This window comes from Heterodontus francisci, chromosome 30, assembly GCF_036365525.1.
Source record: "Heterodontus francisci isolate sHetFra1 chromosome 30, sHetFra1.hap1, whole genome shotgun sequence".
In the NCBI taxonomy this organism is placed as follows: domain Eukaryota; kingdom Metazoa; phylum Chordata; class Chondrichthyes; order Heterodontiformes; family Heterodontidae; genus Heterodontus; species Heterodontus francisci.
In genome coordinates this window covers 62,415,963-62,443,820 of record NC_090400.1, presented here as the reverse complement: position 1 = coordinate 62,443,820, position 27,858 = coordinate 62,415,963, and the positions used below count along the sequence as shown (strand labels likewise).

At 53.7% G+C, this 27,858-nt stretch overlaps 1 protein-coding gene across 4 annotated transcripts in view; it reads left to right on the top strand.

The window, feature by feature from the left end:
* Positions 1-18,564, top strand: part of poldip2 (polymerase (DNA-directed), delta interacting protein 2) — a 94,717-nt gene extending 76,153 nt beyond the window's left edge. Inside the window, exons 11-12 of one of the 4 annotated variants that reach the window (XM_068010825.1) lie at positions 7,311-7,446; positions 18,310-18,397. In XM_068010825.1, the coding sequence (XP_067866926.1) occupies positions 7,311-7,434 (124 nt within the window). In that variant the 3' untranslated portion in view covers positions 7,435-7,446; positions 18,310-18,397. Of the gene's footprint in view, positions 1-7,310; positions 7,447-13,146; positions 14,686-18,309 lie in introns of those variants that run through there. The other 3 variants (XM_068010824.1, XM_068010826.1, XM_068010827.1) reach the window with 3 other exon arrangements.
* The last annotated feature ends 9,294 nt before the right edge of the window (positions 18,565-27,858 follow it).

The following is a 27,858-nucleotide window of genomic DNA, read 5'->3' as shown; positions in this document are numbered from 1 at the left end:
TCTCCCCCTCCTCCCCTCCCCCTCCCCCCTCCTTCCACTCCCCCCTCCCCCCTCCTTCCACTCCCCCACCCCCCTCCTTCCACTCCCCCCCCTCCACTCCCCCCTCCCCCCCTCCTCCACTCCCACCCCCTCCTTCCACTCCCCCTCCCCCCTCCATCCACCCCCTCCCCCCCTTCCACTCCCCCCCTCCACTCCCCCCTCCCCCCTCCTCCCCCTCCCCCCTCCATCCACCCCCCTCCCCCCTCCTTCCACTCCCCTCCCCCCTCCTTCCACTCCCCCCTCCCCCTCCTTCCACTCCCCCTCCCCCCTCCTTCCACTCCCCCTCCCCCCTCCTTCCATCCCCCTCCCCCCTCCTTCCACTCCCCCCCCTCCTCCACTCCCCCTCCCCCTCCTTCCACTCCCCCTCCCCCCTCCTTCCACTCCCCCCTCCCCCTCCTTCCACTCCCCTCCCCCCCCTCCCCCCCTCCCCCTCCTTCCACTCCCCCTCCCCCCTCCTTCCACTCCCCCCTCCCCCTCCTTCCACTCCCCCCTCCTCCACTCCTCCACTCCCCCTCCCCCCTCCTTCCACTCCCCCCTCCCCCCTCCTTCCACTCCCCCTCCCCCCTCCTTCCACTCCCCCCTCCCCCCTCCTCTCCCCCTCCTTCCACTCCCCCTCCCCCTCCTTCCACTCCCCCTCCCCCCTCCTTCCACTCCCCCTCCCCCCTCCTTCCACTCCCCCTCCCCCTCCTTCCACTCCCCCTCCCCCCTCCTTCCACTCCCCCCTCCCCCCTCCTTCCACTCCCCCCCTCCCCCCTCCTTCCACTCCCCCTCCTCCCCCCTCCTTCCACTCCCCCCTCCTTCCACTCCCCCCTCCTTCCCTCCCCCTCCTTCCACTCCTCCCTCCTTCACTCCCCCCTCCTTCCACTCCCCCCTCCTTCCCTCCCCCTCCTTCCACTCCCCCCTCCTTCCCTCCCCCCTCCCCCTCCTTCCACTCCCCCTCCCCCTCCTTCCACTCCCCTCCCCCCTCCTTCCCTCCCCCCTCCCCCCTCCTTCCCTCCCCCCTCCCCCTCCCCCTCTCCTCCCCCTCCCCCCTCCTTCCGCTCCCCCCTCCTTCCGCTCCCCCCTCCTTCGCTCCCCCCTCCTTCCGCTCCCCCCTCCTTCCGCTCCCCCTCCTTCCTCCCCTCCCCCCTCCTTCCGCTCCCCCTCCTTCCGCTCCCCCCTCCTTCCGCTCCCCTCCTTCCTCTCCCCCTCCTTCCGCTCCCCCTCCTTCCCTCCCCCCTCCTTCCCGCTCCCCCCTCCTTCCGCTCCCCCCTCCTTCCGCTCCCCCTCCTTCCGCTCCCCCTCCCCCTCCTTCCGCTCCCCCCTCCCCCCTCCTTCCCTCCCCCTCCCCCCTCCTTCCACTCCCCCTCCCCCTCCTTCCACTCCCCCCTCCCCCTCCCCTCCCTCCCCCTCCCCCCTCCTTCCCCCTCCCCCTCCTTCCCCTCCCCCTCCTTCCCCTCCCCCCTCCTTCCCTCCCCTCCCCCCCTTCCCTCCCCCTCCCCCCCTCCTTCCACTCCCCCTCCCCCCTCCTTCCCTCCCCCCCCCCTCTCCCCTCCCCCCTCCTTCCCCTCCCCCTCCCCCACTCCCTCCCCCTCCTACCCTCCCCCCTCCATCCCCCCCCCCCTCCTTCCACTCCCCCTCCCCCCTCCCCTCCACCACCCCCCACCCCCCCTCCACTCCCCCTCCCCCCACCCTCCCCACCCCCCTCCACCCCCCCCCTCCTTCCACTCCCCCCTCCTCCACCCCACTCCCCTCCTTCCACTCCCCCTCCTCCACTCCCCCTCCCCCCTCCTTCCACTCCCACCCTCCTCCCTCCCCCTCCTCCACTCCCCCCTCCACTCCACCCCCCTCCTCCACTCCCCCTCCCCCCCTCCACTCCCCCCCCCTCCACCCCCCTCCCTTCCACTCCCCCCTCCCCCCTCCTTCCACTCCCCCAACCTCCACCACTCCCCCCTTCCACACCCCCCTCCCCCCTCCTCCACTCCCCCCTCCCCCCTCCTTCCACTCCCCCCTCCCCCCTCCTTCCCACCACCCCCACCCCCCTCCTCCACCCCCCCTCCCCCCTCCACCACCCCCCCTCCCCCCTCCTTCCACTCCCCCCTCCACCCCACCCCCTCCTTCCACTCCCCCCCTCCCCCCTCCTTCCACTCCCCCACCTCCCCTCCACCCCCTCCTCCCACCCCCACCTCCCCTCCCCCCTCCTTCCCCTCCCCCCTCCTCCCCCTCCCCACCTCCCCCTCCCCCCTCCCCCCCCCCTCCACCCCCCCCCTCCCCCCTCCACCACCCTCCTTCCCTCCCCCTCCTTCCCACCCCCCTCCCCCCTCCACCCCCTCCATCCACTCCCACCCTCCCCCCCCCTCCCTCCCCACCTCCCCCCCTCCACCCCCCTCCCTCCACCTCCCCCTCCCCCTCCTCCCCTCCCCCCTCCTTCCACTCCCCCCTCCCCCCCTCCACTCCCCTCCCCCTCCACCCCTCCCCCACCTCCCCCCCCTCCTTCCCTCCCCCACCTCCCCCCCCTCCTCCCTCCCCCTCCTTCCACCCCCCACCTTCCACCCCCCTCCTTCCACTCCCCCCCCTCCACCCCCCTCCTTCCACTCCCCCCCCTCCACCCCACCCTCCCCCACCTCCACTCCCCCCTCCCCCTCCTCACTCCCCCCTCCCCCCTCCTTCCACTCCCCCCCCCTCCCCCTCCCCCCACCTCCCCCCTCCCCCCTCCTTCCACTCCCCCCTCCCCCCTCCTTCCACTCCCCCCTCCCCCCTCCTTCCACTCCCCCCTCCCCCCTCCTTCCACTCCCCCCTCCCCCTCCTTCCACTCCCCCCTCCCCCTCCTTCCACTCCCCACCCCTCCTTCCCCCTCCCCCCCTTCCCCTCCCTCCCTCCCCCTCCTTCCCCCCTCCTTCCACTCCCCCCTCCCCCCTCCTTCCACTCCCCCTCCCCCCTCCTTCCACTCCCCCCTCCCCCCTCCTTCCACTCCCCCCCTCCACCCCCTCCTCCCACTCCCCCCTCCTTCCACTCCCCCTCCCCCCTCCTTCCACTCCCCCCTCCCCCCTCCTTCCACTCCCCACCCCCTCCCCCCCCTCCCCCCTCCTTCCACTCCCCCTCCCCCCTCCTTCCACTCCCCCCTCCCCCTCCTTCCACTCCCCTCCCCCTCCTTCCACTCCCCCCTCCCCCTCCTTCCACTCCCCTCCTCCACTCCCCCCTCCTTCCACTCCCCCCCTCCTTCCACTCCCCCCCTCCTTCCACTCCCCCCTCCCCCTCCTTCCACTCCCCCTCCCCCCTCCTTCCACTCCCCCCTCCCCCTCCTTCCACTCCCCCTCCCCCTCCTTCCACTCCCCCTCCCCCCTCCTCCCTCCTTCCACTCCCCCCTCCCCCCTCCTTCCACTCCCCCCTCCCCCCTCCTTCCACTCCCCCTCCCCCCTCCTTCCACTCCCCCCTCCCCCCTCCTTCCACTCCCCCCTCCCCCTCCTTCCACTCCCCCCTCCCCCCTCCTTCCACTCCCCCCTCCCCCCTCCTTCCACTCCCCCTCCCCCCTCCTTCCACTCCCCCCTCCTTCCACTCCCCCTCCTTCCACTCCCCCCTCCTTCCACTCCCCCCTCCTTCCACTCCCCCCTCCTTCCACTCCCCCTCCTTCCACTCCCCCTCCTTCCACTCCCCCCCTCACCCCCTCCTTCCACTCCCCCTCCCCCCTCCTTCCACTCCCCCCTCCCCCCCTCCTTCCACTCCCCACTCCCCCCTCCTTCCACTCCCCCCTCCCCCCTCCTTCCACTCCCACTCCCCCTCCCCCTCCTTCCACTCCCCACTCCCCCTCCTTCCGCTCCCCCCCTCCTTCCGCTCCCCCCCTTCCCTCCCCCTCCTTCCGCTCCCCCTCCCCCCTCCTTCCGCTCCCCCTCCTTCCGCTCCCCCCTCCTTCCGCTCCCCCTCCTTCCGCTCCCCCTCCTTCCGCTCCCCCTCCTTCCGCTCCCCCCTCCTTCCGCTCCCCCCTCCTTCCACTCCCCCTCTCCCTCCCCCTCCTTCCACTCCCCCCTCCCCCCTCCTTCCACTCCCCCTCCCCCCTCCTTCCGCTCCCCCTCCCCCTCCTTCCGCTCCCCCCTCCCCCCTCCTTCCACTCCCCCCTCCCCCCTCCTTCCAGCTCCCCCCTCCCCCCTCCTTCCGCTCCCCCCTCCCCCCTCCTTCCGCTCCCCCCTCCCCCCTCCTTCCGCTCCCCCTCCTCCACCCCTCCCCCTTCCACTCCCCCACCCCCCTCCTTCCACTCCCCCTCCCCCTCCTTCCACTCCCCTCCCCCTCCTTCACTCCCCCTCCCCCCTCCTTCCACTCCCCCTCCCCCCTCCTTCCACTCCCCCTCCCCCCTCCTTCCACTCCCCTCCCCCCTCCTTCCACTCCCCCTCCCCCCTCCTTCCACTCCCCCTCCCCCCTCCTTCCACTCCCCCTCCCCCCTCCTTCCACTCCCCCTCCCCCCTCCTTCCACTCCCCCTCCCCCCTCCTTCCACTCCCCCTCCCCCCTCCTTCCACTCCCCCTCCCCCTCCTTCCACTCCCCCTCCCCCCTCCTTCCACTCCCCTCCCCCCTCCTCCACTCCCCCTCCCCCTCCTTCCACTCCCCCTCCCCCCTCCTTCCACTCCCCCTCCCCCTCCTTCCACTCCCACCCCCCTCCTTCCACTCCCCCTCCCCCCTCCTTCCACTCCCCCTCCCCCTCCTTCCACCCCCTCCCCCCTCCTTCCACTCCCCCTCCCCCCTCCTTCCACTCCCCCTCCCCCTCCTTCCACTCCCCCCCCCCCTCCTTCCACTCCCCCCCCCTCCTTCCACCCCCCCCCCTCCTTCCACTCCCCCACCCCCTCCTTCCACTCCCCCTCCCCCCTCCTTCCACTCCCCCCCCCTCCTTCCACTCCCCCCCCCCCTCCTTCCACCCCCCTCCCCCCTCCTTCCACTCCCCTCCCCCCACCTTCCCACCCCTCCCCCCTCCCCACACCCCCTCCCCCCACCTCCACCCCCCCACCCCACCCCACTCCCCCACCCCCTCCTCCACTCCCCCCCCACCACCCCACACCCCACCCCCTCCCACTCCCCCCCCTCCTTCCACTCCCCTCCCCCACCTTCCACTCCCCCCACCCCCCTCCATCACCCCCCCACTCCACCCCCCACCACCCCCCCACCCCCCCTCCTCCCCTCCCCCCAACCCCCACCTCCACACCCCACCTCCACTCCCCCACCCCCACTCCCCACCTCCCTCCCCCACCTCCACTCCCCCCTCCTTCCACTCCCCCCCAACCCACACCCCCCTCCTTCCCACCCCCCCCCTCCACACCCCCCCACCCCTCTCCCCCACTCCCACCCTCACCCCCCTCCACCACCCCCTCCCCCCACCCCCACCCTCACACCCACCCCCCTCCACCCACACCCCCCTCCCCCACCAACCACCCCCCCCCCCACCAACCCACTCCCCCCCCCTTCCACACCCCCTCCCCCACTTCCACACCCCCCACCCCCAACCACTCCCCCCACCCCCCTCTCCACCCCCACCCCCCTCCACACCCCCCACCCCCACCTCCACCCCCCCCCTCCCACCCCACCTTCCACTCCCCCCTCCACCCCCCCTCCACCCACCCCCCTCCACTCCCCCACCACCCCCCTCCCCACTCCCCCCTCCCCCTCCTTCCAACCCCCCTCCCCCCTCCTTCCACTCCACCCCCCTCCCCACCCCCCTCCCCCCTCCCCACACCCCCCTCCCTCCAACCCACCCCCTCCCCCCTCCATCCACTCCCCCCTCCCCCTCCTTCCACTCCCCCCTCCCCCTCCTCCACTCCCCCTCCCCCTCCTTCCACTCCCCCTCCCCCTCTCCACTCCCCCCTCCCCCTCCATCCACTCCCCCTTCCCCCCTCCTTCCACTCCCCCCCCTCCCCCTCCTTCCACCCCCCTCCCCCTCCCCCCTCCACCACTCCCCCTCCCCCCTCCTTCCACTCCCCCCACCCCTTCCCCCCTCCTTCCACTCCCCCTCCCCCTTCCCCCCTCCTTCCACTCCCCCTCCCCTCCCCCCTCCTCCACTCCCCTCCCTTCCCCCTCCTTCCACTCCCCCTTCCCCCCTCCTTCCACTCCCCTCCCCCTCCTCCTCCACTCCCCCTTCCCCCTCCTCCAACCCCCTCCCCCCTCCTTCCACTCCCCCTCCCCCCTCCTTCCACTCCCCCCTCCCCCTCCTTCCACTCCCCCCTCCCCCCTCCTTCCACTCCCCCCTCCCCCCTCCTTCCACTCCCCCCTCCCCCCTCCTTCCACTCCCCCCTCCCCCCTCCTTCCACTCCCCCCTCCCCCCTCCTTCACTCCCCCCCCCCCCCCTCCTTCCACTCCCCCCTCCTTCCACTCCCCCCTCCTTCCACTCCCCCCTCCTTCCACTCCCCCTCCTTCCACTCCCCCCTCCCCCTCCTTCCACTCCCCCTCCCCCCTCCTTCCACTCCCCCCTCCCCCCTCCTTCCACTCCCCCCTCCCCCCTCCTTCCACTCCCCCCTCCCCCTCCTTCCACTCCCCCTCCCCCCTCCTTCCACTCCCCCCTCCCCCTCCTTCCACTCCCCCCTCCCCCCTCCTTCCACTCCCCCCTCCTTCCCTCCCCCTCCTTCCACTCCCCCTCCCCCTCCTTCCACTCCCCCCTCCCCCCTCCTTCCACTCCCCCCTCCCCCCTCCTTCCACTCCCCCCTCCCCCCTCCTTCCACTCCCCCCTCCCCCCTCCTTCCACTCCCCCCTCCCCCCTCCTTCCACTCCCCCCTCCCCCCTCCTTCCACTCCCCCCTCCCCCTCCTTCCACTCCCCCCTCCCCCCTCCTTCCACTCCCCCCTCCCCCCTCCTTCCACTCCCCCCTCCCCCCTCCTTCCACTCCCCCTCCCCCCTCCTTCCACTCCCCCCTCCCCCCTCCTTCCACTCCCCCCTCCCCCCTCCTTCCACTCCCCCCTCCCCCCTCCTTCCACTCCCCCCTCCCCCCTCCTTCCACTCCCCCCTCCCCCCTCCTTCCACTCCCCCTCCCCCCTCCTTCCACTCCCCCCTCCCCCTCCTTCCACTCCCCCCTCCCCCCTCCTTCCACTCCCCCCTCCCCCCTCCTTCCACTCCCCCCTCCCCCCTCCTTCCACTCCCCCCTCCCCCTCCTTCCACTCCCCCCTCCCCCCTCCTTCCACTCCCCCCTCCCCCCTCCTTCCACTCCCCCTCCCCCTCCTTCCACTCCCCCCTCCCCCTCCTTCCACTCTCCTTTCTGTTGCTGATCAGCTGTACGTAGTCAGGAGCCATTTCCAGAGGCTGACTTTGTCTCTGCATTCCACAGGGGTTCCTATCGCTTTGAGAGAGCCAATCGGAGTCTCCTCGATGTTCGTATTCCGCCATTCTCCCTCGAAAGCAAGATTGAAGACTCTCCAATGGGTTCTTGCCTGGCCCGTTCACTTCCTTAACCTGAGCAAGAGGTAGCTGCTGCAGTCACATGCTATAGAGATAAGAAGGATGGAAGTGGAGAGGGACTTTTGGGGGAGTAGGTTCGGTTTTCTCAGGCGAGTGGACTGCAATCCATGGCACAGCAGTGAGTCAAATTTAGCAATAATCAGGCTACCTCAGTTAGATGTAAGCAGGAAGGACAGGGACCTGCAGTGGAGTGTTGCTTTGAAATAAAATAAAGCTGAGCTTGGAGTTATAGTACATGCAGGCCAAGAAGAGAGCTTTGTTTAGAATCTAATTTTAAAATCTTGTCTACCAAACGGTTACTGCAAGTTATAGGGCCAACAAGTCCAGGGAACCCTGGATGTCAAAGGATATAGAAGATTGGATGAGGTTAAAAAAAAGGAGGCTATAGGCAGATCCAAAGCGCTGAAAACAGCAGAGGCACTGGAGGAGTATAGAAAGTGTAGGGGGGTACTTAAAAAAAAAAGTAATTAGGATAGCGAAGAGTGGACACGAAAAAACACTGGCGGGCAAGGTAAAGGAAAATCCCAAGGCATTTTATAAGTATATTAAAGGCAAGAGGATAACCAGGGAAAGAGTAGGGCCCATTAGGCACCAAAGTGGCAATCTGTGTGTGGAGCCGGAGGACATAGGTGAGATTTAAAATGCTTACTTTTCATCTGTGTTCCCTATGGAGAAGGACAATGTAGGTGTAGAGATCAGGGAGGGAGATTGTGATATACTTGAACGAATTAGCATTGCAAGGGAGGAAGTATTAGCTGTCTTAGTGGGCTTAAAAGTGGATAAATCCCCAGGACCAGATGAGATGTATCCCAGGCTGTTATATGATGCAAGGGAGGAGATAGCAGGGGCTCTGACACAAATTTTCAAATCCTCTCTGGCCACAGGAGAGGTGCCAGAGGACTGGAGGACAGCAAATGTGGTACCATTAATCAAGAAGGGTAGCCAGGATAAACCAGGTAATTACAGGCTGGTGAGTCTAACATCAGTGGTTGGGAAACTATTGGAAAAAATTCTGAGGGACAGGATTAATCTCCACTTGGAGAGGCAGGGATGAATCCGGGATAGTCAGCACGGCTTTGTCAGGGGGAGATCGTGTCTAACTAACTTGTTTGAATTTTTCGAGGTGGTGACTAGATGTGTAGATGAGGGTAAAGCAGTTGATGTAGTCTACATGGACTTCAGTAAGGCTTTTGATAAGGTCCCGCATGGGAGATTGGTTAAGAAGGTAAGAGCCCATGGGATCCAGTGCAATTTGACAAATTGGATCCAAAATTGGCTTAGTGGCAAGAGGCAGAGGGTGATGGTCGAAGGTTGTTTTTGCAAGTGGAAGCTTGTGACCAGTGGTGTACCACAGGGATCGGTGCAGGGACCCTTGATGTTTGTAGTGTACATTAATGATTTAGACGCGAATAGAGGAAGTATGATCAGTAAGTTCGCAGATGACAGGAAAATTGGTGGTGTCGTAAATAGTGAGGTGGAAAGCCTTCGATTACAGGATGATATAGATGGGCTGATAAGATTGGTGGAGCTGTAGCAAATGGAATTTAATCCTGAGAAGTGTGAGGTGATGCATTTTGGGAGGACTAACAAGGCAACATAGAAACACAGAAAATAGGAGCAGGAGTAGGCCATTCAGCCCTTCGCATCTGCTCCGCCATTCATTATGATCATGGCTGATCATCCAACTCAGTAACCTGTTCCTGCCTTTCCCCCCCATATCCTTTGATCCCTTTAAACCCAAGAGCTATATCTAACTCCTTCTTGAAAACATTCAATGTTTTGGCCTCAACTGCTTTCTGTGGTAGCGAATTCCACAGGCTCACCACTCTCTGGGTGAAGAAATTTCTCCTCATCTCAGTCCTGAAAGGTTTACCCCGTATCCTTAGACTACGACCCCTGGTTCTGGACTCCCCCACCATCGGGAACGTCCTACCTGCATCTACCCTGTCAAGTCCTGTTAGAATTTTATAGGTTTCTATGAGATCCCCCCTCACTCTTCTGAACTCCAGCGAATATAATCCTAACTGACTCGATCTCTCCTCATACATCAGTCCCACCATCCCAGGAATCAGTCTGGTAATCCTTCGCTGCACTTCCTTCATGGCAAGAACATCCTTCCTCAGATAAGGAGACCAAAACTGCACACAATATTCCAGGTGTGGCCTCACCAAGGCCCTGTATAATTGCAGTAAGACATCCCTGCTCTTGTACTTGAATCCTCTCGCTATGAAGGCCAACATACCTTTTGCCTTTTTTTACCGCCTGTTGCACCTGCATGCTTACCTTCAGCGACTGGTGTACGAGAACACCAGGTCTCGCTGCATATTCCCCTCTCTCAGTTTATAGCCGTTCAGATAATCTGCCTTCCTGTTTTTGCTACCAAAGTGGATAACCTCACATTTATCCACATTATACTGCATCTGCCATGCACTTGCCCACTCACTTAACTTGTCCAAATCACCCTGGTATTTCTGGTAATAGCAAGGGAATATACAATGGATGGTAGGATCCTAGGAAGTACAGAAAGTCAGAGGGACCTTGGTGTACTTGTCCATAGATCACTGAAGGCAGCAGCAAAGGTAGATAAGGTGGTTAGGAAGGCATTTGGGATACTTGCCTTTATTAACTGAGGCATAGAATATAAGAGCAGGGAGGTTATGATGGAGCTGTATAAAACGCTAGTTAGGCCACAGCTGGAGTACTGTGTACAGTTCTGGGCACCACACTATAGGAAGGATGTGATTGCACTGGAGAGGGTGCAGAGGAGATTCACCAGGATGTTGCCTGGGCTGGAGCATTTCAGTTATGAAGAGAAACTGAAAAGGCTAGGGTTGTTTTCCTTAGATCAGAGAAGGCTGAGAGGGGACACGATTGAGGTATACAAAATTATGAGGGGCATTGATAGGTTAGATAGGAAGAAACTTTTTGCCTTCGCGGAGCGGTCAATAACCAGTGGGCATAGATTTAAGGTAAGGGGCAGGAGGTTTAGAGGGGATTTGAGGAAAACATTTTTTACCCAGAGGGTGGTTGCAATCTGGAACGCACTGCCTGAAGGGGTGGTAGAGGCAGGAACCCTCACAACATTTAAGAAGTATTTAGATGAGCATTTGAAACGCCATAGCATAAAAGGCTACTGGCCAAGTGCAGGAAAATGGGATTAGAATAGTTAGGTGCTTGATGGCCGGCACAGACACGATGAACCAAAGGGCCTGTTTCTGTGCTGTATAACTCTATGACCCTATGCATTTTTGGTCACCTTTTATGTCAGCTTTCCATTATAAATTCCTGTGCGCGCATTTATAATGGAACTGCCTGTGTAAACCCATGTTGTAATTACTCTGTTGTGCCAGTGCTGGTGCTGTAGCCTGAGTTTTATTTCTCACAGCTCCTCGGCCAGGATGCCACTTGTTTCCCAAATTGTTGTAAATTTGGCTGTTTATCCAAGGATAATATAAAATCAAAATATTATATAAGTGTAAAATGTCTGACTTTAGAATGGGCGTGAGTTATATCTGTGCACCAAGGTCCATTTATTCCCCACCTGCTTCAGTTGATCAGCACACTGAGTATTGAGTCCTTGGATGTTGACCAGCGCAGCTCTGTAACCAGCCTCAAACCTGGCACCCTATATTATAACTGGCCTTGAGAGCTGGGGGAGAAACGGGAATTGTGGGGGGAGAAACTGAGAGCAGGGTTGGTTTGCTGGGTGAAGAGAAGCATCTGGCTGGGCTTTGCCTTAGTGACAAAGGAGCTCATGATTTCTTTGCACTTGTTGGAAGCAGATGGTAGTAGAGAACAGAAGCTGGGTTTATCTTTGTTGTCCGTGGTGATCCTGGTGTAGTGGGTAGTTTTGGTAGAGGAGGTCCAGCCAAATCTGATACAGAAGCTGTCTGCCATCAAGCACAGCATTCTGTTAAATATGACCCAGAGATCAGTGCATACTGCTCCCTGCTTTATAGACACTTCATACTACACGCTAGTGCATAGAGTATGGTGTTATCCCTGGGAATTCAGTGCGTTGTAACTGTGTGTGTGTGTGTGTGTGTAAAATGTTTGCTTTATGAACCATTTGAACTTTGACAAATAAACAGCAGTACTGTTGTGCCCTGCCAAACTTGGGTTTTTGACGAGAGAAAACATTTTCAACGAGGGGGTACAGGTCTGGTGTTGACAGAAATCTGAGTGGATGAGTTAAAAGTATCAGACAGGAAAGTGTAAGATTGCTGTCTGCAGTGCATTGACATTAGTATGTTAACTAACCCAATGACGGCCGGCCATGCTTTCCCTGGTGAATCCAGCAAACCATTCAAATGTACAGCGGGCAGTGTGTCAGTTTGTTACACTGCTCAGTGGGAGCATTCTTTCTGAATCCAAAGGTTGTGGATTTGTGCCACACTTCAGGACTTGAGCTAATCTTGGCTGCTACTTCAGTGCTAAGGGAGTGCTGTATGGCCAGAGGTGTCATGCTTTTTATAAGATGTTGGATCAAACCCCAATGGCCTGTTCATGTGGATGCTAAAGATTCCTTGTTACACTTTGAAGAGCAGCAGGAGTTCTCCCGATGTCCTGGCCAACATTGCTGTCTCTACCAACACCACCAAATTAATCAGTTGTTCACCTAAACCGTCTGTACAATATGGTCGACTTCAATTTAGTCACTCTCCCTCAAGCCTGTAGACTTGCAATCCGGTATCTGTTCTATTTGTGGGAGCCTTGCTTTGTCCAGGGATTGTTCAGTATTACGTGGGCTCTCTCTTGGTACCCAGTGAGTGCCAGGGGGCTGTGTGGCTCTCAGCCAATCAGATTTCTGCTGGACAATTTTCAGCACAGACCAGAAGTTTGTGTGTAGCTTGGCATTGACACGGTAGTGTACAGAGCCCCCACGCGCAAACTTGCACGTATACATGCTTAGATCCGAACTCTACCTTACACCACAAAAGGAGACCAGTCGACAGATCGTGCCTGTGCCCTTTGGAAGAGCTGTTTTAGGCCCTTAATCCCTACTTCCCCTTCTCTTTCCTCACAACCCTGCAAATATTTCCTTTTCAAGTATTTATTCAATGCCTTTTTGAAAGTTATTATTGAATCTACTTCCACCGCCCTTTCAGGCAGCGCATTCTAGATCAGAACAACTCACTGTGTAAAATAAATTGCCTCATCTCCCCCTCTGGTTCTTTAGCCAATCATCTTAAATCTGTGTCCTCTGGTTACTGAACCTCCTGCCACTGGAATTTGTTTCTCCTTATTTACTCTAACAAAATTCCTCAATTTTAAATACATCTATCAAATCTCCCCTTAACCTTCTCTGCTCTGCGGAGAACAATTCCAGCTTCTGCAGTCTTTCCACATAATTGAAGTCCCCCATCCCTTGTGCCATTCTGGTAAATCTGTGCTGCACTCTTTCCGAAGCCTTGTCATGCTCATCTCAGCCAGGGAGGTGGGTGTATTACAATCCACATCCCTGACTTCTACTCCTGTTTGGGATAGGAGTAGCAGGATCAGGCCACTGCTGCTGGGTGTGGGGGTCAGAGGGGGTAAAAGGATAAATGTGGAGTGTGGGGAAATAGAGATGCAGTGTTATATATTGTTTGGGTAGGTTGGTGTTGAGGCCCAAGGTGATAGATGCTTTATGTGGTGTTCTGGGACTGCGCTGAATTGGAGTGGACGGTATTGCTGCTGCTTATTGCTGTTTCCACCTTCTGCAGGGGCTCGTACACTTTCCAAAGGGCAGATACCAGCACCTTCGACGTTTCCATTCCGTCCTTTTCTCTCGAGAGCAGTACTGAGGACGACGGGCCCTTCGCTTCCCTGGTCTGAATATTTGCCTCTAGCGCTTGATCGAATAAATAAACACAGCCTGCCCGCAGGATCCGGCCTTACACCAGAGCAGCAGCAGTTCCATCGTCGAGGGGCAGTGGTGGTGTTGAATAGCACTGAGGCACATCACCTTCCCACACGCAGGAATACATGATCACTAGTTCTACCTTTAAACACTCATAATGTAGGGTTCCATTGTGGGGGTTTATATCTGAAATGAGGTCGCATTTTAATCTATTTTCATTACAAAACTGTTCTTAGCTGACATAGCACCAACTGGAGCCCTGTAGATTAATTTGATTGTGCTCTTACCCTGCTCCAAGTTTCTGGCTTCACTGTGCCGTTGACATGCGATACTGACTGTACCTCAGTGTTAGAACCTCCTGAAAAGAGACTATATTTCACTGAGTCACTAATTGTGTTCCTACAGTCACTGGATTCTACATGCAAACTCTTGATCCCGTTGGGAGCAGTGCAATGTACTTTCCCTCTCCTTGCGATAGTTGTAATAAAGTTCATCAATGCCTGCGTGAAGTATACAGAACTGTGACTGCTCTTGAGGGCCTGAGGATAGGTGTAACCTTGTTACTGGGAGTTCAGTAATGTTTAACAGTGTGGCATCTGTGACAAACGTGGCCAGTACTACAGTTCTAGATACTGTCCTTCAACCTTGCTCTATTACTGGAGATGGCATTTTGAGTTTTATAACACTGGGTATAAGTACTGGTCTTTTGGGATAGCAGACGTGGGAGAGATTTGCTTAAAGTTATCACTTGAGCTTGTGCGGCCACATTCGAGTGAGTGTACTTGTGGTAAATAATCTCAGTGCCAGGACTGGGTCTGAGCAGTTGAGTGTAACTCAGGACAGTTTGGGGCACATGACACTGACCAGGCCCAGGCAAGGAAATCTGCTTTCAATATTATGACTAGCAAAGCTGGTCATCCCTAATTGTGCTGCGTAACACACCAGTAATGTGCAGTAAATGCACCATGTGGTATGGTACTGATCAGAGCTGTGCAGTAGGAGCCCTACAGCTCAGTGCTCCTGGGTTAGGGAGAGGAGAATGCATTCTGCAGTGACCCCCTGTGTGTGTGTGTGTGAGCATTGGCTGTGGACAGGATTGATGACTGTGGTGATGTAAAGAGTTGAATATCCTACCTGCAGCCACTGTCTGGACTCGCACCTGAACAGTAGCCACTTGGTTTAGATATTTTAAATGTTGTACTCAGCATTCTGAGCCTGTATTAGGAAGGTGTCTGTGGGATGGGCTATCCCAGTAGCTGTACATTAATTGTTCCCTGCTGGTATTGCTGGTTCCTCTGTGTGTGTGTATAGGTTTTGATATCTGTTGCGCCTATACCCAGGAGGTGTCAAGCTGCTGTTGATATTCAATGACCGGTTTAAATAAAGATTTTTGGTCAGATAATGTTTCCCTTATTTTTATTTCTGTATATTTTTTTGTATGTGTTAGCCAGAATCTAATCCCCCTGTCCCCTGCAGAGAGCCCGAGCAGTGGGGGGCAGGGCACGGTGTGTGAGGGGCCCTTGCGCAGGGAGGCAGGGCACAGCGGGTGAGTGAGGGGCCCCGGCGCAGGGAGGCAGGGCACAGCGGGTGTGTGAGGGACCCTGGCGCAGTGAGGCAGGGCACAGCGGGTGTGTGAGGGACCCTGGCGCAGTGAGGCAGGGCACAGCGGGTGAGTGAGGGGCCCTGGTGCAGGGAGGCAGGGCACAGCGGGTGAGTGAGGGGCCCTGGTGCAGGGAGGCAGGGCACAGTGTGTGAGGGACCCTGGCGCAGTGAGGCAGGGCACAGCGGGTGAGTGAGGGGCCCTTGCGCAGGGAGGCAGGGCACAGCGGGTGAGTGAGGGGCCCTTGCGCAGGGAGGCAGGGCACAGCGGGTGAGTGAGGGGCCCTGGTGCAGGGAGGCAGGGCACAGTGGGTGAGGGACCCTGGTGCAAGGAGGCAGGCACAGTGGGTGAGGGACCCTGATGCAAGGAGGCAGGGCACAGTGGGTGGAGGGCCCTGACGCAGGGAAGCAGGGCACAGCAGATGTGAGGGATCCTGATGTAGGGAGGCAGGGCACAGCGGGTGAGTGAAGGGCCCCGGCGCAGGGAGGCAGGATACAGCGGGCGAGTGAGGGGCCCTGGCGCAGGGAGGCAGGGCACAGCGGGCGAGTGAGTGGCCCCGGCGCAGGGAGGCAGGGCACAGCGGGCGAGTGAGGGGCCCCGGCGCAGGGCACAGCGGGCGAGTGAGGGGCCCTGGCGCAGGGAGGCAGGGCACAGCCTGTGTAAATAGTCAACAGGACCTGCAACACGAATCCTATTGTATCCCCCAAACAGAATAGTTGGGTTACAGTTTTACAGTATTACCATTGCACAGTAATTGAACTGAAACAGAAATATAATGCTGGAGATGTTAGAAATCGGAAATTAAAAACAGTAAATGCTAGAAATACTTAGCAATGCAAGCAGCATCTGTGGAGAGAGAAACAGACGCAAGCATGCAGTCATGTCACCGCTTGCCAGCTCTTCTACCCCATTTACCTTTTGCAGAACTTCAAAAAAATTAGTGAAGTAACAGGTTTTAAACAAGTGCAGAGTAAAGGCTGGCTCGGGTCTGCAAATGAAATGCTACCCGAGCCTGACCCGGCCCGAGTCTTTTCATTTTTTTTCCTGCACCTGACCCAACCTGACCACCAGCATGTTCTGTGAACCTAGCTTCCGTTTTTCACTTTTTAAGCTTGTGCAGATAAGCAACAAAAACTGTAACTGGACTTGAAAGGTTGTTTAAATGTACATTAAGATTGGAGTGACGCATCAGAGGTGCTGATCGAGTGTGTCTGACCCGGCCCAAGACCGATTGCCGGACCCAGAAGAGCGACTCGACCCAAGCCTGAGAATGTTGTTGGGTCCCATCGGGTTCGGGTCAGGTAGCCATGCTGTAGTGCAGAGGCAGGGAAAGTGGGGGTGGGATGGGGAGAGGAGGTAGAGAACAAAAGGAAAGGTCTGTGATAGGTTCGGAGGGGGGGGGGGGGTTGTGCAGGAGTGTGCCTACCAAAGATTCTACCTGATCTGAGTATTTCCAGCATTTTCTATTTTGATTAGTTATTGAATGTGTAAGAAATAGGAGCAGGAGTAGGCCATTCAGCCCCTCAAGCCTGCCCTGCCATTCAATATGATCATGGCTGATCTGCCCCAGACCTCAACTCATCAGTGCTAGGACCCCAGCTATTCACAATATATATTAATGATATAGATGAGGGATTTAAATGTAATATATCCAAGTTTGCAGATGACACAAAGCTGGGTGGGAGTGTGAGCTGTGAGTAGAATGCAGAGAAGCTCCAGTGTGATTTAGACAGGTTAAGTGAGTGGGCAAATACATGGCAGATGCAGTATAATGTGGATAAATGAGGTTATCCACTTTGGTGGCAAAAACAGAAAGGCAGATTATCTGAACAGCGATAGATTGGGAAAGGGGGAGGTGCAGTGAGACCTGGGTGTCCTTGTGCACCTGTCGCTGAAAGTAAGCATGCAGGTGCAGCAGGCAGTTAAGGCAAATGGTATATTGGCCTTCATAGCGAGAGGATTCGAGTACAAGAGCAAGGATGTCTTGCTGCAATTATACAAACCTTGATGACACCACACCTGGAATATTGTGTGCTGTTTTGGTCTCCATATCTGAGGAAGGATGTTCTTACTATGGAGGGAGTGCAACGAAGGTTCACCAGACTGATTCCTGGGATGGCAGGACTGACATATGAAGAGAGATTGGGTAGATTAGGCTTGTATTCGCTAGAGTTTAGAAGAATGAGAGGGGATCTCATAGAAACCTACAAAATTGTAACAGGACTTGACAGACCAGATGCAGGAAGGATGTTCCTGATGGTGGGGGAGTCCAGGGCCAGGGGTTACAGTCTAAGGATAAGGGGTAAGCCAGTTAGGACTGAGATGAGAAATTTCTTCACCCAGAGTGTGGTGAACCTGTGGAATTCTCTACCACGGAAAGCAGTTGAGGCCAAATCATTAAATTTATTCAGGAAAGAGTTAGATATAGTTCTTAGGGCTAAAGGGATCAAGGGATACGGGGAGAAAGCAGGAACAGGTTACAGAGTTTGGATGATCAGCCATAATCGTATTGAATGGCGGAGCAGGCTTGAAGGGCCGAATGGCCTACTGCTATTTTCTGTTTCTATGTAACTATGTCCCCTAGTTCGAGATTCCCCCTCTAATGGAAACATCTTCTCAACATCTACCCTGTCAAGCCCCTCAGAATCTTGTACGTTTCAATAAGATCACCCCTCATTCTGCTAAACTCTAATGAATAAAGGCCTAACCTGTTTAGCCATTCTTGATAAGTCAACCGCTTCATCCCAGGAATCAGCCTAGTGAATCTCTTTTGAACTGCCTCCAATGCCAATATATCCTTTCTTAAATACGGGGACCAAAACTGTACGCAGTTCTCCAGGTGCGGCCTCACCAACACCCTGTACAGTTGTAACAAGACTTCCCTATTTTTAAACTCTAACCCCCTAGCAATAAAGGCCATAATTCCATTTGTCTTAATTACTTGCTGCACCTGCATGCTAACTTTTTGTGTTTCATGCACAAGAACACCCAGATCCCTCTGTGCTGCACTTTTTTGAAGTCACTCTCCATTTAAATAATAATCTGCCTTTTGATTCTTCCTACCAAAGTGCATGACCTCTCACTTTCCTACATTAAACTCCATCTGCCAAGTTTTTGCCCACTCACTCAACCTATCTATATCCCCTTGCAGATTCCTTATGTCCTCATCATAACATGCCCTCCCACCTACAGCAAGAGTTGTATCACAGGCCACCACTCTGGGTAAAAGAAGCTGGCGAGTGGGGACAAGATGCCATGCCTCAGTTGTAAAATCCTGTAGAGAGCACAGACACACGGGTCAGTTTTGATTCTCAAGTCTCTGTTAGTTTATCTGGGCTGGGGCTGCTGGCAGTTCACTAGAGAAGCCTCTGAGCCCGTAAGGGTCACATCACTTACCTTGACTTACTTTCATCTCCTTTTCTGCAGGGGAACGTTCCGCTTCGAGAGACTGGAAGGATCTCAGCTTGACATCCGCATCCCGCCGTTCTCCCTGGAGAGCAATAAAGATGACAAGGCTCCCCCTGCTGGGTACAGCTGGTAGACAACCATCTGCTGGGACTCTGGACCGCCTGCCAGGGGAAAGATTCTGCCTGGAACTTTGTTGGGGAATGAAGTGGAAGTTCTTCTGTTGCTCGCCCTTTGCATTTGTTCCGGGCTTGCTGTATAAACACATACGTCTGATTTTGCTGAAGAAGTTGATTTGAAAGTGGAACACAGACTGAATGCTGCTTGTATCATTGAAGGAGGAAGTGGAATGATATTAGGTGGGAGTTGAAGGAATGGGGTTTGTGGTCAGAGACTGGGGAGAGGGAATGGACTTTTGCTCAGAGTGAGGGAGGGGGATTGGGGTTTGTGGTCAGTGAGGGAGGGGGAATGGGCTTTTGCTCAGAGTGAGGGAGGGGGATTGGGGTTTGTGGTCAGTGAGGGAGGGGGAATGGGCTTTTGCTCAGAGTGAGGGAGGGGGATTGGGGTTTGTGGTCAGTGAGGGAGGGGGAATGGGCTTTTGCTCAGAGTGAGGGAGGGGGATTGGAGTTTGTGGTCAACGAGCAGCACTCCAAATATGTTTTAATTTCCTCAAGTTTAATTATGTCAAAAAGGGTTGAGCAGAGGGGTAGGACAGGCTGTCTTCCAGCTGTCTGGGGCATTCAGCGGCTGGAGCAAGCTTGACACCAACCGCCTGGGGCTGTCTGGACTCCAACTGACCAGTCAAGGTTGAGTGGTGTCTGTCCTGCTCTGTGCTCTCTCTATCCCACCCCTGCCTTGCTGTGGGAGATATTAATAGATCAGAAATGTCCACCAGTGTGTTAATGTGAAGGGAAGATTAAATGAAGTGAAAGTGTTAAAGCTGGAACTCTGTGCTTTCGATCCTGGGGAAAGGAATAGATGACAGATTGACAGAGTTGCCTTTATATCGCACCTTAATCGTCCCTCCCAAATTTCTCAGAATGCTTCATGTGATGAATTACCTGGCAGTGCAGTCAATTTTCTGTAGAGAATATGGCAGCTAATTTGTACACAGCAAGATCCCACAAACAGCAATGAGATTTTTGACCAGTTAATCTTTTTTAGTGACCTTTTAGTGAAAAGGAAATTACCATGAATGTTGGAAATCTGAAATAAAAGAAAATGCTGGAAATATTCAGGTCAGGCAGCATCTATGGACAGAGAAAGACAGTTAATGTTTCAGGTCAACCTTTCATCAGATTCTGGTTTTGCTAAAAGGTCATTGACCTGAAATGTTAACTCCGTTTCTCTCAACACAAATGCTGCCTGACCCGCTGATTATATGCAGCATTTTCTGTTTTTGGTGATGCTGGTTGAAAGGGGAATATTGGCCAAGATGCTGGGGAGAGCTCCTCTGCTCTTCATTGCAATAGTGTTGTGGAATCTTTAACATCCCTCTGTACTGCTGGCAGACCGGCATTGGTTCGGCACGTACCTTGATATCAGCCAGCTTGAGGCCAGAGACTGACATTAAGGTGAGTCATAGGCTGCACCCTGTGCTGTCGTACTGTACATGAAATCTGTACTATCCTGTAGTCTGGCTATATAGTGGAAGTGATTGTACCATAATGCTACAACATGAGATTATCTCCAGCCCTACAACCCTCAGATCCCTGCGATTGCTCCACCATTGGTGACCGTGCCTTCAGCTGCCAAGGCCCTAAACTTTGGAATTCCCTCCCTAAACCTCTCCGCCTCTCTTCTCCTTTAGGATGCTCCTACAAATCTACCTCTTTGACCAAGCTTTTAGAGTTCTGCCCTAATATTTCCTTACGAGTCTCTGTGCCAAATTTTGTTTGATAATGCTCCTTTGAAGGGCCTTTGGAAGTTTTACTATGTTAAAGGCACTATATAAATATTTATCCAATAGTTACTGCATAAACTATAGTGAGACCTAATTCGGCCCCTCCTTCCTCTCTTAGTAACCTGTATTTCAGGCCAATATACTGCTGGTACTCGCAGTCTCTGATGAAACAGTAACACATGGTAGCGATAATGATCTAGCTCAGCACTGAGTCATGGTGTGTGTGAATGTTGCAGCATCTATCCTAAAGCCTGGCTACCCTACCTGAACCTGACCAAACCCAACTACGTGTCTGGTTCGGGTCGGGACTGTATTCTGTGTCCAGCATTTGGGCTCGGGTTGGCTGTGGTTGGGTTTTGTTTTGTGTTGTTTTCTTTTTAATCTACGTTTTGACGCGATTTTTTTTCTGTACTAATAACATGTTTGATATTGTCAGGTCAGGCATGAAAACAAATTGAAGGATTCGGGCCCTGGTCGGGGTCGGGTTGGGTTTTAATTTTATGCCCGAGCCAGGCTTTAATCTGTCCTCTTGTTTTGGGGCTTTAAAGGTGGAAGCAGCCTATTTCTGGAGAGGGTTGGTTGGGGAGTGAGACCTGTCCTCACACTCCTTACCTCATAGTGCTTAAAGTTGTGTTATCTCTCTGCCTGTTATATGACAGGGATGTAGAGGTTGGAGCTTTGTGGACTCAGGTTATTCCACTGGTTAGGGATGTACGTTAGACTAGGGCACTGGTTGCTATTCCTGCTCTATTGGGTTGCTTGGGGATTAGCCTGGGAGGGAGGGGATGGCAGCTGGAGGATTATTCGGGGTCAGGGGGAGAGGAAGTTGCTGTTTGCACATTGTTGTCAGTATTTGCCGCCAATTGTCCTCACTAATATTTCACTATCATTGACACTGTCTGTGCTCACAGCTGCTGCTGCTCAGTCTGCAAAGCTTCTTTCTCTGGTCTGCCTGTACTTTCTGTGGGTTGGGGTGGGTGCTGCCGGGGAGGGTGTTAGCTGGATATAATCCACAATATACATACTGAAATAAAAACTAAAACGAGGAAATTTTTTTTTCAAAGTGGGGCAGGAGCTGTGAGGTTAGTGTTTACTAAAATGACAATTAGTTGGTCACCCATTGTTTGCAATGGGTGATGGCACTTCCTTCAACATCGGCTACATTTAAATGCCTCCAGATTCAGAAATGCAGCCCTTGGAGAGAGGGCAGATTCAAATTAGCGCCATGCCCATATATTCTTTTACGCAGAGAACACTGTTTCAGTGATGCCTTCCTCTTACATGGAATGTGCAGAACAACAGGTAGCTGCTGATGTTTATGCGAGATACAAGCCTCCTTCCACCCTTCATCTAACCTTATATTGCTTTCTCCCTCATGTATTTATCTAGCTTCCCTTAAATGTATCGTTAAATGGACGGCTTTTAAAGAGGGAGTGCTTTCAGTGCTGATTGGTACTGTGGCGCTGGGTTTAGTGTCACGAATAGTATTGCACAGCACCGAGGCTATTCAGCCCATCATATTCCTGCCGGTTCTTTGAAAGAATAATCAAATTAGTCCCACTGTCCCCTGCTGTTTCCCCATAGCCCTGTAAGTTTTTCCTTTTTAACTATTTATCCAATTCCCTTTTGAAAGTTACTACTGAATCTGCTTCCACCGCCGTTTCAGGCAGCGCATTCCAGATCACAACAACTCATTGTCTAAATAAAAATTTTGGTGCTGGTATTGTGTCTTTGCATTGGCCCTAACTGTGATATCCCTCTGAGCCAGCAGAGGCCGAGTTTTGCCTGAATGCTGAGTGACCAGAGAGAGCTGGAGGATTTTCCTGAATTTGTACCAGGAGAGCAATTGTTTCCAGTGACTGAAATTCCAGGAATGGGCCATGCAGAGACCAGTGGAAGGTTGGCACTGTGGGGGATATGCTGCCTTTGCCAGCAGTAGTTGGTGAGTTTAAGTTCAAAGTCCAAGTTAACGAGGCGATAGGTCGGGATCATTTCTACAAAATACTACAGAAAGATTACTGTGCTCTGTCCTCCCACTTTCACATTGATCTGTGTTTAATTATTATTCTGGTTAATAATTGCTCTCAGATGGTGCAGGGCGAGGCTCAGCCTCAAAATCAAATGTTCCAGAATATTCTGGCAGTTTCCAACGACAGAATTCAATCAGTCTCCTGGTTATCGCCCCAAGTACTGGGATAACTCCCCAGCCTGTCTACTGGTTGACCCCCCCACCCAATCCAAGTGTAGTCCTCCCATACCTTAGCCAAGTGACTTCTAAATGTGTTAGCCCAAACGGGGAAAGTTAGCACACTAAATGATTTGGAGGAAAATATTGCTGGTCTGATTAGTAAGTTTGCGGACGACACAAAGGTTGGTGGAGTTGCGGATAGTGATGAGGATTATCAGAGGATACAGCAGGATATAGATCGGTTGGAGACTTGGGTGGAGAAATGGCAGATGGAGTTTAATTCGGACAAATGTGAGGTAATGCATTTTGGAAGATCTAATGCAGGTGGGAAATATACAGTAAATGGAAGAACCCTTAGGAGTATTGACAGGCAGAGAGATCTGGGCGTACAGGTCCACAGGTCACTGAAAGTGGCAACACATGTGGATATGATAGTCAAGAAGGCATACGGCATGCTTGCCTTCATCGGTCGGGGCATAGAGTATAAAAATTGGCAAGTCATGCTGCAGCTGTACAGAACCTTAGTTAGGCCACACTTGGAATATTGCGTGCAATTCTGGTCGCCACACTACCAGAAGGATGTGGAGGCTTTGGAGAGGGTACAGAAGAGGGTTTACCAAGATGTTGCCTGATCTGGAGGGCATTGGCTATGAGGAGAGGCTGGATAAACTCGGATTGTTTTCACTGGAACGACGGAGGTGGAGGGGCGACATGATAGAGGTTTACAAATATGAGTGGCATGGACAGAGTGGATAGTCAGAAGCTTTTTCCCAGGGTGGAAGAGTCAGTTACTAGGGGACATAGGTTTAAGGTGAGAGGGGCAAAATTTAGAGGGGATGTGCGAGGCAAGTTCTTCACACAGAGGGTGGTGAGTGCCTGGAACCTGCTGCCGGGGGAGGTGGTGGAAGCAGGTACGATAGCGACGTTTAAGAGGCATCTTGACAAATACATGAATAGGATGGGAATAGAGGGATACGGTCCCCGGAAGTGCAGAAGGTTTTAATTTAGACAGGCATCAAGATCGGCGCAGGCTTGGAGGGCCGAATGGCCTGTTCCTGTGCTGTACTGTTCTTTGTTCTTAATAGTGGGAATCATCACAAGCAAGCCCGCTGCTGCCCTCTGACTGTCATTCTGGCATGGTCACTGGATTTCCATAAGGCATTTGATGCCACATCAAAGGTTATTGTGGAAAATAAAAGCTCATGGTTTAGGAGGTAACATATTGGCAAGGATAGAAGATTGGCCAGCTAATCGGAAACAGCAGGTATAAATTTTCTGGTTGGCCACAGGGATCAGTGCTGGGACTTCAATTTATGTAAATAACTTGGATGAAGGGACCGAAGGTATGGTTGCTAAATTTGCTGATGACACAAAAATAGGTAGGAAAGTAAGTTGTGAAGAGGACATAAGGAGGGATATAAATAGGTTAAGTGAGTGGGCAAAGATCTGGCAAATGGAGTATAATGTGGAATTGTCCATTTTGGCAGCAAGAATAAAAAAGAAGCATATTATCTAAATGGTGAGAGATTGCAGAGCCGAGATGCAGAGGGATCTGGGTGGCCTAGTGCATGAATTGCAAAAAGTTAATATGCAGGTACAGCACATAATTAGGAAAGCTAATAGAATGTTATCACTTATTGCGAGGGGAATTGAATACAAAAGTAGAGAGGTTTTTCTTCAGTTATACAGGGCATTGGGTGAGACCACATCTGGAGTTCTGTGTACAATATTGGTCTTATTTAGGGAAGAATGTAAATGCGTTGGAAGCAGTTCAGAGAAGGTTTACTGGACTAATACCTGGAATGGTTGGGTTGTCTTCAGAGGAAAGGTTGGACAGGCTAGGCTTATATTCGCTGGAGTTTGGAAGAGTAAGAGGTGACTTGATTCAACCATATAAGATTTTGAGGGGTCTTGACAGGGTGGATGTGGAAAGGATGTTTCCCCGTGTGGGAGAATCTAGAACTAGGGGTCACTGTTTAAAAATAAAGGGTCGCCCATTTAAGAAAGAGATGAGAAATTCTTTTCTCTGAGGGTTGTGAGTCTTTGAAACTCTCTTCCTCAAAAGGCAGTGGAAGCAGAGTCTTTGAATATTTTTAAGGCAGAGGTAGATAGATTCTTGATGAGCAAGGGGGTGAAATGTTATTGGGGGTAGTTGGGAATGTGGAGTTGAGAATACAATCAGATCAGCCATGATCTTGTTGAATGGCAGAACAGGCTTGAGGAGCCGAATGGCCGACTCCTGCTCCTAATTCGTATGTCCGTATGGTGATCACAAGCGGGAACCCTTGCTCATTCTATCCTTACTCCCCAATTGTCGTAACCCCTACCGCTGCTGTGACACTGATAGCCTAGAGAGAAGGGTCTCTCTCGAATGTTTCCTCCCCCAGAGACAAGCTGTCACTCAACACTGAACATTTTACTACATCAAAACAATTGAGAACAGGAATTCCAAGGTGAAAGTTTTTATTCTTTCACTGGATATGGGCGTCGCTGGCCAGGCCAGCATTTATTGCCCATCCCCAGTTGCCCTTGAGAAGGTGGTGGTGAGCTGCCTTCTTGAACCACTGCAGTCCATGTGGGGTAGGTACACCCACAGTGCTGTTAGGGAGGGAGTTCCAGAATTTTGACCCAGTGACAGTGAAGGAACGGCGATTATAGTTCCAAGTCAGGATGGTGTGTGGCTTGGACGGGAACTTGCAGGTGGTGGTGTTCCCATGCATCTGCTGCCCTTGTCCTTCTAGTTGGTAGAGGCCGAATGGTTTGGCAGGTGCTGTCAAAGGAGCCTTGGTGAGTTGCTGCAATACATCCTGTAGATGGTACACACTGCTGCTACTGTGCATCAGTGATGAAGGAAGTGAATGTTGAAGGTGGTGGATGGGGTGCCAATCAAGCAGGCTGCTTTGTCCTGGATGGTGTCGAGCTTCTTGAGTGTTGTTGGAGCTGCACCCATCCAGGCAAGTGGAGAGTATTCCATCACACTCCTGACTTGTGCCTTGTAGATGGTGGACAGGCTTTGGGGAGTCTGGAGGTGAGTTACTCGCCGCAGAAATCCCAGCCTTTGACCTGCTCTTGTAGCCACAGTATTTAAATGGCTACTCCAGTTCAGTTTCTGGTCAATGATGACCCCCCCGGATGTTGGTAGTGGGGGATTCAGCGATGGCAATGCCATTGAATTTCAAGGGGAGATAGTTGGATTCTCTCTTGTTGGAGATGTTCATTGCCTGGCACACATGTAACTTGCCACAGCCCAAGCCTGAATGTTGTCCAGGTCTTGCTGCTACACGGACACGGATTGCCTCGGTATCTGAGGAGTCACAAATGGTGCTGAACATTGTGCAGTGATCAGCGAACATCCCCACCTCTGACCTTATGATGGAGGGAAGGTCATTGATGAAGCAGCTGAAGATGGCTGGGCCTAGGACACCACCTTGAGGAACTCCTGCAGTTATGTCCTAGGACTGAGATGATTGACCTCCAACAACCACAACCATCTTCCTTTGTGCTAAGTATGACTCTAGCCAGTGGAGAATTGATTCCCATTGATTCCAGTTTTGCTAGGTATTGATTGCAGGCATGTCTAGTCAGTTCGTCAGTGCCCTGTGTAGTTCTCAACTCCCAGTGCAATTGCCAATAGTTATCTCAACTATCTCTTCTATCGGGCTCAAACACAGAGCACCAGCAATGATGGAGAAATTTGCAGACTTATTCTGCTGGGCCCTGATGGCTTGATGAGTGAATATTCTACCTACTTACTGGGACATAGGATCATAGGAAATAGGAGCAGGAGTAGGCCATTCGGTCCATCAAGACTGCTCCGCCATTCAAACAGATCAGGGCTGATCATCTACCTCTATGCCATTGTTCCCCACTATCTTCATATCCCTTGATGTCGTTAGTATTCAGAAATTTATAGATTTCTGTCTTGAACATGCTCAGTGATTGAGCTTCCACAGCCTCTGGGTTAGAGAATTCCACAGATTCACCACCCTCTGAGTAAAGAAATTCCTCCTCATCTCAGTCTTAAATGGTCTGCCCCTTATTCTGAGACTGTGTCACCTTGTTCTAGACTCACCAGCCAGAGGAAACATCCCATCCACATCTACCCTGTCACACCCTGTAAGAATTTTGTAAGTTTCAATGTGATCACCTCTCATTCTTCCAAACTCTCGAGAATCCAGGCCCAGTTTCCTCAATCTCTCCTCATAGAACAATCCTGCCATCCCAGGGATTAGTCTGGTGAACCTCCATTGCACTCCCTCTACGGCAAATATATCCTTCCTTCGATAAGGAGACCAAAACTACACAATACTCCAGGTGCTGTCTCATCAAGGCTCCACACAATTGCAGCAAGACATCTTTAGTTCTATACTCAAATCCTCTTGCAATGAAGGCCAACATACCATTTGCCTTCTTAATTGCTTGCTGCACCTGCATATTAGCTTTTAGTGACTCATGAACAAGGACATCCAGGTCTATTTGGACATCAACACTTCCCAACCTCTCACCATTTAAGAAATACTCTTGTCTTTCTGTTTTTCTACCAAAGTGGATAACCTCACACTTATTCAAATTGTATTCCATCTGCCATGTTCTTACCCATTCACTTAGCCTGTCCAAATCCCCTTGAAGCCTCCTTGCATCCTCCTGACAATTTACATTCCCTCCTAGTTTCGTGTCATCTGCAAATTTGGAAATATTACAATTGGTCCCCATATCCAAATCATTTATATAGATTCTGAACAGCTGTGGCCCAACACTGATCCTTGTGGTACTCCACGAGTAACAGCCTGCCATCCTGAAAATGGCCCATTTATTCCTACTCTTTGCTTTCTGTCTGTTAACCAATTCTCAATCCATTGTAATATATTATTTCCCAATCCCATGTGCTCTAATTTTGTTTACTAAACGCCTGTGTGGGATCTTATGAAATGCCTTCTGAAAATCCAACTACAGGTTGGATAGCAAGAAGCTTTTTCCCAGAGTGGGGGATTCAATTACTAGGGGTCACGAGTTCAAAGTGAAAGGGGAAAAGTTTAGGGGGGATATGCGTGGGAAGTTCTTTACGCAGAGAGTGGTGGGTGCCTGGAAAGCGTTACCTGCGGAGGTGGTAGACGCGGGCACGATAGCGTCTTTTAAGATGTATCTAGACAGATACATGAATGGGCAGGAAGTAAAGAGATACAGACTCTTATAAAATAGGCGTCATGTTTAGATAGAGGATCTGGATCGGCGCAGGCTTGGAGGGCCGAAGGGCCTGTTCCTGTGCTGTAATTTTCTTTGTTCTTTGTTCTACACCACACCCACTGGTTCTCCTTTATCTATGCTGCAAGTAACATCCTCAAAAAACTCCAACAGTTTTGTCAAACATGATTTCCCTTTCACAAATCCATGTTGACTCTGCCCAATCATATTATTTTCCAAGTGTCAAGAAAGCTCATCCTTTATAATAGATTCTAACATTTTCCCTACTACTAACAAA